General features: G+C 39.1%; 1 protein-coding gene across 2 annotated transcripts in view; it reads right to left on the bottom strand.

Annotated features, from left to right (window-relative positions):
* GATB (glutamyl-tRNA amidotransferase subunit B) overlaps positions 1 to 14,137 on the bottom strand; it is an 85,216-nt gene extending 71,079 nt beyond the window's left edge. For both annotated transcript variants that reach the window (XR_003968300.1, XM_030312928.1), the window contains exons 1-2: positions 13,950 to 14,137; positions 11,909 to 12,059 (exon numbers count right to left, since the gene is read on the bottom strand). Coding sequence is in view for 1 of the 2 variants with exons in the window: in XM_030312928.1 (XP_030168788.1) it covers positions 11,909 to 12,059; positions 13,950 to 14,125 (327 nt within the window). In the remaining variant the exon portion in view is untranslated. The remainder of the gene's footprint in view (positions 1 to 11,908; positions 12,060 to 13,949) is intronic.
* Positions 14,138 to 17,323: the final 3,186 nt, after the last annotated feature.

Genomic DNA, 17,323 nt, shown 5'->3' with positions numbered 1-17,323 from the left:
GTCATAGCAATGGGACAAGGGAAAAAAAAGACATCCAAACTGATAAGAAGAAAAACTGGGGCACCTGGGTGGCTCAGTCCATTAAATGTCCGATTCTTGATTTTGGCTCAGGTCATGATCTGATGGTTCATGAGATCGAGCCCCAAGTTGGGCTCCGTGCTGATAGCACTCAGCCTGCTTGAGATATTCTCTCTTTCTTTCTCTTTCTCTCTCTCTCTCTCTCTCTCTCTCTCTCTCTCAAAAAAAAAAAAAAAGAAAAAAAGAAAAAATAAATAAACTTAAAAAAAAAAAAAGAAAGAAGAAAAACTGCCACTATTTGTAGATGACATGATACTATATATAGAAGACCTTAAAGACTCCAACAAAAAACTATTAGAATTAACAAATGTCATTGAGGGATACAAAATTAATATACGGAAATTGGTTTTTATTAGAATGAAATACCAGGAAAAGAATATAAGAAAACAATCCCATTTATAATTGCATCAAAAAGAATAACATATCTAGGAATAAATGTAACCAAGGAGGTGAAAGATCTGTACTCTGAACACTATGAGACTCTTGGTTTCAGCTTAGGTCATGATCTCATAGTTCAGTTTGCAAGATCAAACCCGGTGTTGGGCTCTGCTCTACATTGACAGAACCTACTTGGGATTCTCTGCTCCCTCTCCTGCACATGTGCGCTCTCTTTCTCTCTCTCCCAAGCAAAAAAAACCTTTCAAAAATACATAAAATTACTAAAGAATTCAAAAACTGAATACACAAAAAAGGCAGTATTTTTAAAAGACAGGAGACATTTGGGCACCTGGGTGGCTCAGTCGGTTAAGCGTCCAACTTCGACTCAGGTCATGATCTCATGGTTTGTGCATTAGGGCCCCATGTTGGGCTCTGTGCTGACAGCTCACAGTCTGGAGCCTGCTTTGGATTCTGTGTCTCCCTCTCTCTGTCCACCCCCCTGCCCCCGCTCACACTCTGTCGGTCTGTCTGTCTGTCTCTCTCTCTCTCTCAAAAATAAATAAAGATTAAAAAATTTTTTTAAAAAGTCAGGAGACATTTAAAGGAAAAAACCAAATTTCTATATATGGAAGATACTCTCAGAAGAAAAAAAAAAAAAAACCTCAATGGATATATTGAAAAGCAGAGCAGACATAACAGGGAATTCGTGAACCAAAAGAAAATGTAGAGAAAATTTTCCTGGAGGAAGCATATAGTAAAGATCCTAAAAGAATGTTTCATTATAATCAGTATTTGCATGGTGATATGTACAGCTGAGAGCTGCCCAGAGCTACAGCTGCTCCCTTAATTGTGGGTCTGGAGAAAGACTAATTAGGTTAGATTTTCTTTTCTCCATTTCTTCTTCGGAATCAGCACTCTTTCCCTCTTTACTCTCTCTCCAGATTTAGATCTCTCACCCAGTGGACACTGTCATTAGAAACAGTGCATAATATCAGTGTCAATGCTAAATAGTCAGTGCCTCTCTATCAGCATGTGGATGCACATGTAAACACATTACATACACATCTGTCAATGGTATTATGTTTTGAAATATACACATACCTGCAAAATAACAATGCCTACCAGCAATTCCGATAATGGTGGAATATAGATTGGAAGCTAAGCATGAGTTCTAATCTGATCGGGACACAAAGCAGTTGTGTGACTGTGGTCAAGTCACAACAGCAGCTCTCCCATCTGTAAATTAAAAGGACTAAATTGAATAATTTCCAGGATCTCTTTCTATTCCATTCTCATACTGTTTATAACTTTAAGAAGCTAACAAGCTTCTTACCACTCATGTACTTTATATTGTAGAACAGATCTCTGTGCAGAGCCTTGTTCTTACTTACAATAGCAAGTGAATAATCAGGCTTTCTGGGCTACAGCAGATGAGAAGCAATGATTGACAAGCAGAAAATGAGCAAGAAGGGGCTCCTTGAGTCAAATATACTAACAGCAGCTTAAAAAAAGGTGAGGGGTAGATAACTATAATAGCAAGGAAAAAGACCGCAATATGAAACCTAAAAAGATGGCTCTTACTGTATCTGATCCATTTACTGTAGGATCAGATAGGTTTACACACCTCAACAGCCTTTGGAGGCAGCATTATATTACAACACTGACCAATAACTGACGTTGCTGATGACCTTGAGTAATCAAGAGGTTAGCTTATATGTTCAATATACCCTATGCAAAAGTGGGAAAAGTATAAAATATACTTCAGAAAGATTCCCATAAACAGGTTAAAAAATGGCAAAAGGGTTTTAGACACCTAGAACTTTATTTCATATGGACTCCTCATGTATGTGCATGCAATTATATAGAGAAATATCTATTCACGGTGTTATATACATGTTATATGCAAGGTACTGTCAAGCGTCCCAAGAAAGGTCCACGAACTGCTTTTTGGAAACTTATAATCAAACACATAAATTGCTATAAACAATATACACAAAAAGGATGGTCAATCAACTATACAAAACAAATATATATTGATACAAAGTAGAAGCCTTATTATTAATACAGTCAGACTTCACGTGGGGAATACTGCAGGTAAGACTGCTACAGGGTAGGGGAGGTGAAAATGGTCGTGAAGAGAGAGGCTTTCAAGAATCTACGGAGAGCTGGGAAAAGATCCATGGCAGGGAAGGAGTCAAATGATTCCCACGTGAGGGGAGAGGAGGTCATACTGCCTACTGAACATGTGAGTCCATCACCCTCATGGGTCATCTGAGTTCATGGGAGATAGCCAGTTACTGACATCATAAGGCAAATGTTGGACCATCAGAAGAGTTTAGGAGCTGAAAGGGAACTTTTCCACATTTGTGTGTCTGAACTCACAGACACACCACTTTTATAGGGACAAGGGTCATAGGGCAAAACTCCTCACCCCTGGAACACCCTATTTTACAAAAGAAGGAAGGAAAACCATCAAAGTGACTCCGAGAATGACTGGCAAGATTAAAGACTGAAAATATAATGTAATTATAAGTTCTACAGATTACATTAAAGCAAATCATTGAAATGGAAAAATATTTTAATAGAAAACTGTCACATTTTGTCTTCTTAGTCAAATAACTTAACATAATCTAGTATGAATGGACAGAGAGGTAAATATAGGTCTGATTATAAATGTATGCATTTAAACACTTCCCTAATGCTGTGTTCTTGAATTTCTATTTCGTTTAGAAGTTTTGAGTTAACAACTTTTATAATTACGTTTAGAATTAAGAGTCAGGAAAGCACTTCAGCCTAATGCTCTCTAGAACTAGTCAAGTATTTCTAAATCTATTAGGTCCTTCAAAACAAAAGTTATTACTAGTATCTGCTATGTTCAGAGAGCTAGGATATTGACAGCTAACTTTAAATAAACATGCCATAAGAAATTTAAAAATTAAATTAATCTCAAAGTATTTTACAAAGTATTCACATCATCATTTCTTTAAGGGCCAAGATCTCTTATGGTGCAACGTGGCATACATGTTCAAGTATGAATCTCTAATATAAAGCATCATCTCTCCATCGTTTGTTAGTTTCCAGAGGGCAGGCATCATCTCAGATATATTGACATCATATCTTTCCCCCTTTTCCATTCTCTTCTTGCTAATAGTAATGCAGTTAACCCTTGAACAACATAGGTTTGAACTGTGCAAGTACACTTATATGTGGAATTTTTCCGATAAATACAGGAGAATATGACAAATAAATTTCCTTTGCTTATAATTTTCTTACTAACATTTTCTTTTCTAGAAGACTTATTATACAAATAACACATAATACATATAATCTACAAAATATGTGTTACTTGACTATTTATGTTATTAGTATGGTTTCTGGTCTACAGCAGGCTATTAGTAGATATGTTCTTGGGGAGTCAAAAGTTATATATGGATTTCTGACTCTGTGCCTCTAACCCCTGTGTTTGGGGGTCAACTGTATATACTCTTAGGCATAAAAGAAAGTTTTGTAAAATATGGTAAACAATCTTCCAGTTTCCATTCCACAGCTGCCAGAGCCAATTCCAAACATCTTTGATATGTAAAACCTCAAATGCTTTTTTAGACAGGTTAATCCTGAGAAAAGAGGAGAATATTCTTGCCTACGCGTGGAAAACAGTTTTTTACAGCCATTTCCCCTGTTCTGGAAACAATAGACATTTACAGTTACTAGGGGACTCGGTGTTATGTACAGATAAGAGCTTTCAAACAAGGAAAACAAGAGCAGAGTCACTAGTTCTTAATTAATCTAATTGTGGCGCAGCCTGATTATCAGAAGTAGCTATCTACTGGCCATAGCTGAGCAACCTACCAGCTGGCATCAACAGAGGCAGAATGTTCTCTTTGTTTTCTCCTGCATAGGGATTGACACTAGGAGGGGGCAAGCATTTCAAGTAACAGACTGAAGGGTGGGTGGGTGTGTGTGTGTCCAAGCAGGTTTGCACAAGCACAAATTTCAAACAAACTTGATGAAATTTCACCCTTACTAGAAACATTAGCAAATTACAAGAGTTGTAAATTTGACATTTTATCAAACAAATATGTTTCCTTTCCTATTGTTCTTCCCATTTCACATCTCATAAAAGTATTATAAGTAGAGAAATCGAGATGACACTGATAAGTAGGAAATAGTAAACTCTAGGCAGATAACCTAAGATTTGCTTAAGTTCTATAGATGAATAATTATTCAATAAGTTAAGGAAGATTCTATACCAGAGTAAGAGGTTTTACTAGGTCAAAGTAATGAGTGAGGCTGAATCCCTGCTAATAAAAACAAAGAATGCTGTCCTTAGTTTAGCTGTAATCCTGCCTATAAGCAAGAAAATGGGCTGAATGACCTTTTCAGTCTGAAGATTTATGATGGGATTCCATATAATTCTAAAACTAACGGTAAAATAAGAAGATAAAATGCCTGTGGTCCTAAGAAACATTCAGAAGAGTCATCAATCAGAATAGGGGCAGGGGGCTGGGGTTGTAATCACTGGTCAAAATAGCAGCCTAAGTGATAGATAGCTGGGAGTACAGATACACTGGGGTTGGAGGGGACATGGTGGATGAAAACAAGTACTGTATCTATACACACAGACATTATATAAATGTATAAATTTATAAATACACACACACACACACACACAGAGCTAAGTTCAAAAGCCAGAAAGGAAACTGGGGTTCCATGGCAGTAGTGGAGCTTAAAGCCATGTATCACCCAAGGGTCACTATAAGAGATAGGATGGCAAAGGGGTTACAGGTTTGAACCTGGAAGGCAGACTACTGGGTTTGTATCTAGCTTCTCCACTTACTTTCTAATTGGGATGATGACGAGAACTGTCTGATATAGTTATTGTGAGATTAAAAAAGGTTAACACATATGAAGAAAGCACCTTGAACAGTCCCTGCCACATACCATGCACTCGGTAAATGTCAGTTGATTTTACTACTATCATTATTGTTCACCAGGCGGAGAGGATACCAGATGTTGGCCATTTAAAGCCCCTCCCCCCTAACCCCCCCACCCCTGCCCTAGGAGCAAAAGTCGAGGTTGTGAGACACCTGGGGCAGGGAGATGGGAACCACAAAATCCTGGTCCAGGCAGAAAATGTTCTGCCACCAACTATAGGAGTGGATATGGAACAGGCCACCTGCCTCAAGGCCAAAGTGAAAAGAAAGTGTTGAGAAATCAGGGCCCCTGGCCCTGTACCTAGCATGGGTGTGGCTTGAATGTTGGCACTATCCAAGCTGAGTGATATTCAGGAGCTGAGAAAGTAACATGGAAACAGTTTGTTTAATAAAGCCCAATGGGCCTTGGTAGAGGCCGCCATGAATTCATCCCGCAGAGATACCTCCACAATCCAGGGTAGAGTCTTCAAGTGGAAAAATCATACTGGGTACTGAGCAGAATAAATAAAAACAAATCCACACCTAGACATGTCCTGGCTACAGCTATCAGAGAAAAAAATCAGATTACTTACAAAGGATGCAGACTTCTCATCAGCAATAATAGATGCCTGAGGACAATGGAATCATGTCTTCAGTGTGCTGAGGGGAAATAACTGTCAACTTAGAATTCTGTGCTATCATTCAAGAGCTAGAAACGACTGGAGGCACAGAAAAACTGAGAGACTGAATCACCCACAGACCCAGAATGCAAGGGATACTGACTCAGGCAGGAAAGAGCTCCAAAAAGGAGTGTGAGATGTAAGAAACAGTGTTTGCTAGGAAAGGGAAAAACCAGATGGGAGATTCCTCAACCTTCCACAACCCAAACTAAAAAGTTGCCTTTACAGATGGGTTGGAGGGACCATCTTCTGCGAGATTACAGACGGAAAGCTGTCCTTCTTCCTGTGCTCTGAAGATACTTCTTGCTTTCTCAGGAACCTGATTCTATCAATAATTTCCTCTTATCTATATGTTGCTCCTTTACAACTAACTTTTAGTTGTTTAACAATTTATTACAGGCAGGTATTTTGAAATAATTTATAATGAAAACCAGCAGCTCTTGCTGCCCTCACCTGCCAGTCCTGTTCCCTGGCAGCACCACTTTCAGATCTTTGAGCTGTCTTGTCATATTTATCTTCCTATTTTTAAGTAATATGCAGTGCCAGGGGACCTTTGGAAAAATCCATCACCTGCTGGCCAAGGCTGCTGGCCATTTGCCAAGTGACAATCCTTCCTTCATCTGGGAAAAAGACAGAGTTGATAGCTGTCCTAATGACACAGTGTTCTTGTTTTAGAACATGGAGCCCCAAGACTTGGCCAATTTCATTCCTACGAGATAATTTTTTTTTTTTTTTAGTGTTTATTTATTTTGAGAGAGAGAGAGAGAGAGGGAGGGAGAGAGAGAGAGGGAGAGAGAGCGAGAGAGCGCAAGCGCGCAAGCAGGAGAGGTGCAGAGGGACAGGGAGGGAGAATCCCAAACAGGTTCTGCACTGTCAGCATGCGGCCCGACATGGGGCTCAAACCCACAAACCTGAGCCAAAACCAAAAGTCAGACGCCTGACTGAACCACCCAGGTGCCCCCCAGGAGATAATTTAAATAAAGTTATAAGATATTTTGCAGTATTTTTATCTTACTTTGCCTCTTAGAATTTACCCATGCTTCCTATTTTACTACATTTCTATTCAGGAACAAAATATGCCACTCTTCAGTCCAATCCCATGGTGAGCTGAGTAATGTTAAAGTCCAAAAAGTCAAACTGGTAGGTAGGTAGGTCACTTCACCTCCAGGAAAGCACATACTCCCACGACATGCATAAATTTGGGTATGAATAATCTAGAATATAGATGAGCCTGTTCCTCCTAAAAGCATGGTAAGGATGGGAATCACAGGTAGGGAGTGTGGGGGGGAGTCTGTCACTATTTGGACTTTGGGAACAAAAAAGATATTTCACTAGTAGAAGGCTGAGAAACCAGCAGAGGTTAATATTTGATTACTTAATATTACTCTTACATAAAATTTCTTAATACGTCATTGAAAACCCTTTTGACTAATTTGTCTCTTGAGAACTCTAAATTTTTCACTCATTGCCTTATTTGTAAATATTAAAAAAATAAATAAAAGCCAAAAAAACAAAAACAAAAACCAATCTACCAACTTAGGGCCTGGAAAGCAGAAAGGGGCCTCCCTGAATCTGTGACCAAAACTGTTCCTAGAGCATATTCTTATTTTTTTCTTGCCTTATCAATTTGGAATGTGACTTCTGATAATGGTAGATAAGAATTTAGTTCTTTTATTTCCCCAAATCCTAGTTATATCAGCTTTTGTTAAATCAGTAGTTGGTTCTTCTATTATTATTAAGTAAATGGGTTTCTTGGCTAAGCTGGTAAGTGTACTATGATCACATTTCCTTTCTTGAATGCTGTGTTTTTTCTGGAGTTGACAAGTCTTTATTTCATTATTTGCTTCATATTTTTCACTTTACTTATTGCTTATTATTCTCAAAGACTCTATATGTAAAATCTTGTATCTACACAAACATTAGATATTTGCTATTCCCACCCAGCTACCCATTCTTTCTCGAAATGGCTCTGTTCTAGAGCCATCCATCCTGCTGTCCCACCAGATTCCCTGGGGCCTGATGCAGGGCTGGCAATCTGGAACCTCTCCATTACTCCAGTAGGTTTTCATGACAGTAAAAGGCCAAGTTTTTGAGAACCTGTCTGAAAATATTATTATTCTACTGTCACAGTTGATAGTGGACACAGAATTCTAAATTAGAACCATTTTTTTCTAAGATTTTTTTTAAGATACCATTTCATTCTCTTCCAGTTTTAAGCACTGCTTCTAAGAATTCTGATGACTTTATGGGGTGCCTGGGTGGCCCAGTCTGTTAAGCATCTGACTCTTGATGTTGGCTCACATCATGATCCCACGGTTTGTGAGTTTGAGCCCTGCCTTGGGCTGTACGCTGACAGCAAGGAGCCTGCTTAGAATTCTTTCTCTTTCTCTCTCTGCCCCTCTCCCACTCATTCTCTTTCTCTCTCTCTCAAAATAAATAAACCTTTAAAAATTAAAAAAAAATAGAAGTCTGGTGACTTTCTGATTCCCAGTCCTTTGCATGTGACCTTTCTTTTCTTTTTTATGTAAGTTCCAGTATCTTACCTCTATCCCAGGCGTTCCTACACTTCACGATGACATGCCTGTATGTGAGACTCTTTTTGTTCCTCGCACTGGGTCCTTGGCAGGCCCTTCCCATTTGAAGATTCAGGTCCTTCCGTTCTGGGAAATGAATCTGTGTTGATAGTTTCTTCTTGTCTATGGTCTCTCTTCTGTCTTCTGGAACTTCTATGAATCAGATGTTGGACATCCTAGACTGATTCTCTAATGTTCTAATTTTATCCCCAACTGTCCAATTCACTGTATTTGTGTTACACTTTTTGGAAGATATTCTTAACTTTATCTTCCAACTCTTCTGGATTTTTTGTCATCATAATTTTAATTTCTTAGAGCTTTAGTTCTGATTATTTTTAAAAAGTACTATCATGCTCTTATCTCAAAGGTGCAGCTACCTTTTTTATCTGAGGATATTTATAAAAGCTTTTAATTTTTAAGGTATTCTTTTACCCTGTGCATTATCTGCTGCCGCTTATTTCTTTTAGTCTTTTTATTTGGGGCTGTCTCCATTATGTAGGAGAATCTCTTCAAAAGTCTAGTGATTTTTGGCCATCGGTCTGTATTTTGAAGTAGGGTACTAAAATGCTGATTACAAGTTCAACGTAAGTATCCAGGACTTGTTGACCGGTGGCCTGCATTCTAGGATGATCAGGTGACCAGGCAGTTTTGTTTATAGAGACCCCTACCACTCCAAGTTTCAGTATCTGAAGCTCTTCATTCCAGGGACATGTAATCTCCAAACAAGTTCCTGCAAATTCCTGCTTGGGGAAGGGGAGTGATGGCTATACAAGGTTGCCTGAGGTCCCCAAACAGTGTAGAGAAAAGCACTGGGCAGGCCCTGGAGTCTAGAGTGTAGACAATCTCTAACATCAGTGCCTTTCCTCTGCCTGGGGTCCCAGGGAGAATGTGTTACCAGTTGAATTTTTCCTAAAACTATAGATTCCTGTGGGGAGTGGGGCAGCTACAGAGGGTCAGGGGAGAGGACGTTAAGTCTAACTGCTCCATATCCAGACTCAGAATCAATCCCTTGTTTCCACCTCTCCCTGGCCTTCCACAATAATTAAGGATCCCATATCCTGACCACTTCTGAGGCTACGAAGGGCATGCCGTCTCACTCCTCACTAGCGGCCCTTTCTTGGGTTATACTTAATTCAGCTCTGCTAAGTCAGTCCCTCCTCCATCTACCATCTCTCATGTACTCTGGTCTCCCATTCTCTAATAGGTTTATAACTTCTAAATTCTTTTACTGTAATTTCAGTGGGGTTTCTTTGGGGTAGGGAGAGAGACCGATTACAATGCATATGTTCAAGCCTCTTTAACTGTTTTTAGCTCTTCTTCATTGGTTCCTCATCAGCATTTTTAAAAATTTTATTTTATTGCAGTAAGAATACTTATGATGAAATCTACCTTAACACATTTTTTAAGTATGGAATATCTTATTGTTGACTATAAGTCATACGTATTTAAGTATTCTCAAATCTCTCCAATATTAAGAAAAACAGGACTAATAAAAATTTTGCCATTGATTTCATGTCTGCTTTCACCCACTTAAATGTCCCAAACACCTTCACTGTTTTCTTGCTATGCTTATCACTGGGCAAGCACCTTCTTCTTTGGTGTATAGCAAGAAGTCTTTCAAAGCATGTTGACATTTTAGTTATTTTAAATTGTCTCTAATATTTGACCACATTTAGCCACAAATGAAAGCCTATTTATAGAAAACATACGTATCTGCAAATAGATCTATTTCTAAATGTGAACTATAATAAATACTTTGTTGGATTCTGTATTCCCAGCTGCAAAAACCTAGAAAGAAATCAGAGGTTATGTGTAGCCTCTTGATAATGAACTACCATACGGTGAAAAAAAGTTTTGAGCTCAGAAGGAAAAAAGGAGAGGGGTTATGATGAACTGCTTTCCATTTCACTTGTCTGAACAGATATTACTCTGTTTCTACTATATCTGCATCTCTGCCCAAACAGGAACTCATACGTTTGTAACTGAAAAATTGTCTCTTCCCAAACAAAAATTATTTTTCCACAGATAGATACTCTAAGCCGGAGGGAGGGAGGGACAGACATCCCTTTATCTGTCTTTCCTCCAGAAAGACCCAACAGCAAATCAAAGGTGAGCCTGGATAGGGTTTGCAGGGATAGGAGTCCTCCACAAAAAAAACCACAAGTAAGAGACACTGCCCAGTAGAATCAAAGCCCTGGGTATAGCAGGCACATTGGAGGCACTGCCCATAACCTTCTACTCTGGACAGTGACTCTGAGAAAAGTAAACCTCCATCTCTGCAAGTCTGCCAATGGTCACATCAACCAGCTTTCACTTGTATTTACATGTTAGAGAGTGCAGAATTCACCCATCCTTCCCTCTCCCTGCCAGTTCCCACCATCTATCTATACACACTCCCTCCAAGGATGGCAGGAAATCCCACACCCAGTCGATATTGTATGTCCCACACAGACTATGATTTATTGATTACCTCAAATATTCATATTGTTCCTTCCATCCTTTTCTTAAAAATCCAGTTAACTGTATGAAATTATATGATAACAATCTTGCTGACTGAGTACACTGGACCTAGTCATTCCCTGGGTTTAAGTGAAAGTGAGTAATAAGTAGTTAATTCAATGTATACTGTGGTTGACTTTTTCTACTATTGACCACTTAATTTTCAATAATCACAATCATTGTGAACCTTACACTATAATATCATGTGACATATGTTGTTTTCCGTGACCAGACTCCTTCTCCTCCTTCATTTACCTAACTCTTATCTGGCTTCTCAGATACCTCAGACACCACCTGTTTCAACAAGCTTTCCAATCATACTCATACCCCAATTTCTCACAATAATCCTTCTCTTACAAAATTAGATGTCCCCACTCTGGGTTCCAAAACCATGTCCTTCATATCACCTTCACAGGCATAATCACACACTACTCTACTTGTTTATAAGACACTTCTCCCCACCTAGTCTTTAAACTCCTCAAAGGCAAGGAATGCCACTCATCTTTATGTTCCAGTTCATAGCACAGGGTCTGGTGTTTAGTAGACATTTTAAAATGTGTGTGAAATGAGTGAATACATGTATGAATAAATGGATGACATTTAGATTTAGAAACAGAATTACAGAGATGGGTCTTTAGAAAACATTTAGTTCATCCTACTTCACTCCAAATCCCTAAACAAGTACTTTCTAAGAATTGTGCCAAGATGTTAAAACAAGGAAATCATTATCTACATCCAATAAAACATAAGCATTTTCTAATGAAATATGATTAAACAAAAACCTTACCGGCAGAGTTCCAGGCAGAGATGCATCAAAAAAAGATACCAAAGAATTTGGAGGTGCTGCAAAGTGGACTTGAGATCCAGAGAAGAGTTTAGAGTTGGAGACAATCTGGGCATGAATTTCCAAACCTACCACAGCTGCCCATTTGTGTTCACTAAAGAGAAAAAAATAATGGTTAAGAAGTAGTTGGATCTGCAACTATGCATGAATTTCTACAACCCTAAACCATATGTATTAATTTCATATTTTTTAACTTATTAAAATTTTAGATCCTTATATTTAAAAATATGTCATATTGTATTGATCACTGAATCAAAAGCAATCCATAGTGAACATCTACAAGACCAGCAAGATAAAATGCATTTACAACATGGCATAAGGAAACTCATTGTACAGAGGAAGGTGATGAAGAAACAATTTGGCATCCTGAAACAATTTAGAAATGGGTATCACGTGACATCTGCTTGGCTGACTTCAGTGAAAATCAGCATTTTCTACATTAACTGTCTTTCCCCAATTAAGGACTCAGTAAATGAAAGCTGATCTTGCAAATATTTTAGAATTAACATAAACATTATGCTTTTACTTCTAGAGAAATAATGATAAATAAATAGTTGTATATCTTATTTAAAAAGGAAGGGCAATTCTCCATCATGCAATGGCTTGCAAGTAAAATGGTAAGAGTAACATAGATATAATAAATCATCACTAAATCATACTCTTCCTGGGAATTTTGTGCAAACGAAAACATTAAACTGTAAGATGTGGCTTTGTTTTTTTTTCAATTCCCCAGATACAGTTTCAGGTTCCTGTTTGTTTATGCTTGATTGCTATCAAAATCTAAGAAGCTGTTAAATGCTATAATAATCTCTATCTGGCCACTCCTACTCTATTGGGTCTATATGAACATTCCATACACAAATCTCTCCAGGTTCTTGTAAGTGTGCTTATTCCTTCTGAAATCATACATCCTGGACAATGCATGTTTACACATACTCCTCCCATGTTCTGTTCCTATTCTGCTTTGCTCCCAAGCAATTTCCTATATTATCTAGGTTTTTGTTTGCATGTATTGGGTTTTGTTCCAATCATTTCAACACAAGTTCTCTATCTATAGTACTGTGAGAAGATTAAGTCCTTCCTTTTAAAGTTTGGAAGCACTGTCTGCTACTGAGAGGAATTAAATGAAAAACTCATCAGAAAGTCTGCATTTGCTAAAACATTACTCAGAAGTTTTTTTTTTTTTTTTTTAAGTTTCATTACATGACAGAAAAAATACTTTCCATTTACAGTCGGACGATCTAATTTATAAAAGGAATAGAAGTTGAACGTTTCTGGACATTTTCCTTCTGTCGCTCCAACAGAAAAGCAAATATAATGCCAACTTAACTGTCTCAAAGGATATAGTGATTACCAAACACGTGCCTTCTGTTTCTGTATTTAAAAAGAAACTACTTAAGTCTTATAAAGTATAAACAGCTGTTTAGAGGCTATTTAACAAACGAAGCAAAGCTCTCTAATCAGAAGGAAGATCTCTTGTATTGGCTGCATCCTCCTAGGTCTAGAAAACGTTCAACATTAAACACCTCCACAGATAGGTGGAGTTTTCTGACAATATTAAGCCACCACCATCCAGAGCTTGTAGGTAAAGGATCCCTCTCTACTTTGAAAACACTTCTCCCACAGTAGCGCTATATAAATGTCAGCTAAATAAGATCCCGCTTATTGTCACGGACCCCACTGGTAGTGCTATTAGTAAAGTGACTGAATCCACACTTCGGTGTGTGTAGTTTCACATTCAAGAAAACACCTGCGATTTTACACTCGCGAATTCCTCAAATATGCTTATCTATTTGATGATTTAGTGCGGAGGCGAGGCTGACAGAGGGCTCGTGTTGCTCTTTCATTTAGGTTTCAGGTTATAGTCCAACCCCCCCGCCCACAAAACGTCTAGACTGAAGCCAGGCTGTAGTGGCCACCACCTCCCCACTCCGGCAGTTCCACCTCACACCTAAGTGGGCAGTAATGGTATGAAACAGTATACCCTTTCCTTGACTTCTGGGCCGTGAGGAGGGGCTGCTGAGCCACGAAGCTCTGTCCCCTTTTCCCGCTGGACGTGAACCCAGTCGCGGCCCCTCTTCCGTGGCGAGAACCGCTGTCAATGCAGGCTAAAGCCCAACACCTTCCAAGGCAGCACCCGCGCAGCACGGGCGCCGCCATTGCCCCGCCAGAGTCCTGGTCAGGTGACACAGCTTTCCTCTGCCGCGAGGCTCTCTGGGAAGCGTAGTTCTAGAAATGGATAAAACTCCTTAGCCTCACACCGGAAGACTACTATTCCCAGTGAGCACTGCTACTCGAAGGCTGCCGGAACTCTGGCGGGGAGGGGAGGGAAGAAGAACTAGAGGAGGGGGTGGGAGGGTTTCTGGGTCCGGAGGTGTGACTCCTCCTAGCGGGGAGTTGGAGAGGTTTGTGGCTGGGAGTGCCTAGATGAGTTTGAGTAAGAGCAGGTGGTGCCGGAGATCCAAAGCTAAGAAACCTGGGCGGGATCTTATACCTCAGTTAACCTTAACAGCTGAAGTAAATGAACTTGACATCTCCGCGAAGACTTCCTGAGGTTCCAAATTCACTCAGTTATTTTCTCTATTTACTCTGCCCGTTCACACACTAATTTGTGCATTAATGCCACGAATACTCACTTGGGTGCCTACTTATATGCCAGGCACGGTGCTTAGGCACTGACAATAAAGGAACGAGGAAGACATTTACGTCCACTATTCTCGTGGAACTTACGTTATTGGGAGAGGAGCTATACAGAAAAGTTAACAAAACTAGGATACTTTCATGTAGGTAATAAGTGCTGTATTTAAGGAGAGGTGCTTGGAGACAAACAGACCTAGATTGTACCTTCAGGTACATTTTTATTTTCCTTTTTGTTCTTGCTGAGTATTTGAAACACTTTTTCTTACAATGAGAAAAAGCCTTAATAGATACCATCATCCCAAAGGACTTCTTTAAAACTCAAACCCTTTCTGAAACTCTCACTGATTTCTTGTGTTTGAGCACACAATTCAGAATAGTCATTCAGCCATTCTGTATTATTCACCCTATTTTAATTCTCTATATAGTGATTATTATGACTATCTGATGTTTATCTTCTGTCTCCACAAGCTCCTTGAGAATGGGGAATTTGTCTTATTCAACAAAGTGCTATCAGAGTACAAAGTAGACCCCTTAAAAATATTTGTTGAATGAAGTAGTGCAGTGTGGAAAATGTGTTTGACAAAGAATGGAGTGGATGCCCTTTAGAGTAGTAGTTGTTTAGGAGGGAGATGGTGAAATAGTGTGGTGGTAGAGGCAAAGAGAAATTGACCTATGTGAGATAGATTTAGGAGGTAAGACTGAAGGACTTGGTGATGGATTAGATATGGTGGTGATAGAATAGGTGGGGTCAAGTAACTCCTGAATTTCTGGCTTGTGAAAATGGATGGCTGGTGGAGTTATTCACTGAGATAAAGAAACTAGAAAAGAAATAGGTTTGCAGGAAAACATGATTTTGGTTGCCTTGGAGACATACAAGAGGAGAAGTCAAGTAGGCATCATGGATGCGTGACTTTGAGTATGGAGCAGGGAAAAAGCTGCATACTCTGCATACCTCCCACTGGTAGATTTTCAATTATTGATAAATAACCTATTGATTAGACAGCTTTAACCTATGATCCATTTCCACCAATACTTTTGTACAACTGTGGTATTTTATGCAGTTTAATCCCTCTTTGGAGGCAATTTTAGTCATTCTCTTCAAAATGTCATTATTTACTTTTTCCATCTTTTCTGTTTTTCACCCATATCATTGATCCAAATTGCTACACTGGAAGTATTTATTCATGACCAAAATGAAAATGAGAGAAATGACAGAGACTGCAAAGTAGAGGAATAGATTTGTTCCAAAATTCATGGTTAATTATTGACCTATCAGGTTCAGATCACTCTTCAGATTCATTAGTATCTCTCCTTTGAATTTCCATATTGCCCACCTTTTCTTTAGGTAAGTTTGTTTTCTCTTTCTCATTTAGTGCCTCAGATTTTTCTGGCCTAGATGGGGTGTCAGGGCAGTTGCTTCTGATCACAGCATGGTTCCATCTTTGATAGGAACGTAGAGGAAAGGGGAATCCTGTATCTCAGAAGTGAGCACAGGCATCTTTTAGCAAAAGAACAGCGGGATCCTTGCTACCTTACCACTGGTAATGAGCATACTTAGGCAATTCATTCCCTAACACGAAGTGTTGGGGGTGTTTTGAAAACTACCATAAGAGAGAGCAGCACACTACTAGTGAAAATACTCATTTTATGGGCAAAATGCACATCTTTGTTTAGGAAGCAGTATTCTACAGTGATAGCATGTCACTTCAGAGGCTCCTGCCCTACCACTAGAGGGAGAGAAAATCCTCTGCATGCAAGTATATTTGATTCCTTTCACAAATGGAAACCTTCCAGTCAGATGCATATTACATAGCCCTTTCAAAATCCTACAAGAGCGATGGTTCCCTTCTCCCCCAAGATTATGTGTCATTTCCAGAAGTGCCCATTGGTTTCCTCAAGCGTGGTCTGGTGTCTAGGAGGGCACTGTTTTCCAAGCACCCCTCCTGTTAGTCAGGTGCTCCTTAGTAGGTGCTCCCACCCAACCCCCTACCATGGGACCATTTCTTACCTTCCTCCTGCATGCCAAATCTGTTATCTGTCAGAACTCTTACTGACAGCACTCTAGCAGAGAGAGCTATTTTGGTTCCACCAAAAAGGTGGCTGTCATCTGGAAGACAGAGATTTTCATTTTCAAGAAGCTCAGAAGGTAGCAGGACAGGGTTTCTAGCAAAAACATTTTCTTAGGGAGAGTTTCTCAGCTCTTATTTTATTCACATAATTGACACAGTACAAATAAATTTAGAACAAGTTTTAAAAAAGATATGTAAGCCAGAGCAGGATTTTTGAGTTGTTACTTATAAATGGCAATAGTTGGAAAGTATGTCTAAAATAGCATGCTTGGTTTTGTTTAGTATTCTTCAGAGAGTCTTTGAATGTCAGAGTTGGATCAGACTGGCTTACCCCTGGGTTTGACTCAAAATCTCCAGGTATCTATATAAACACATTGATTTTTTACACACAAATCATCACCCCCAAATCTAAGTTGTGTTTGACTGTAATCACTCCCTTTCTCATCCTTCTGTTGGCTTGGGATGAGGGAAATGGTGTGAAAACATGGTGTCCTAGGATTTATGACTGCATGACTAACATGGGTACAATGTGAGAGGATGGTGCAAGTGGTTCTAAAAAATTAGAACCACTTGCATCATTTTTCACAATGAAGTAAACGATTTTAATGGAAACATTAAAATTCCAAGTAAAATTTAAAGGAGATAGTTT

Source organism: Lynx canadensis, chromosome B1, assembly GCF_007474595.2.
Source record: "Lynx canadensis isolate LIC74 chromosome B1, mLynCan4.pri.v2, whole genome shotgun sequence".
Lineage (NCBI taxonomy): Eukaryota > Metazoa > Chordata > Mammalia > Carnivora > Felidae > Lynx > Lynx canadensis.
The sequence above is the reverse complement of the archived record's forward strand: the minus strand, read 5'-3'. Positions and strand labels throughout refer to the sequence as shown.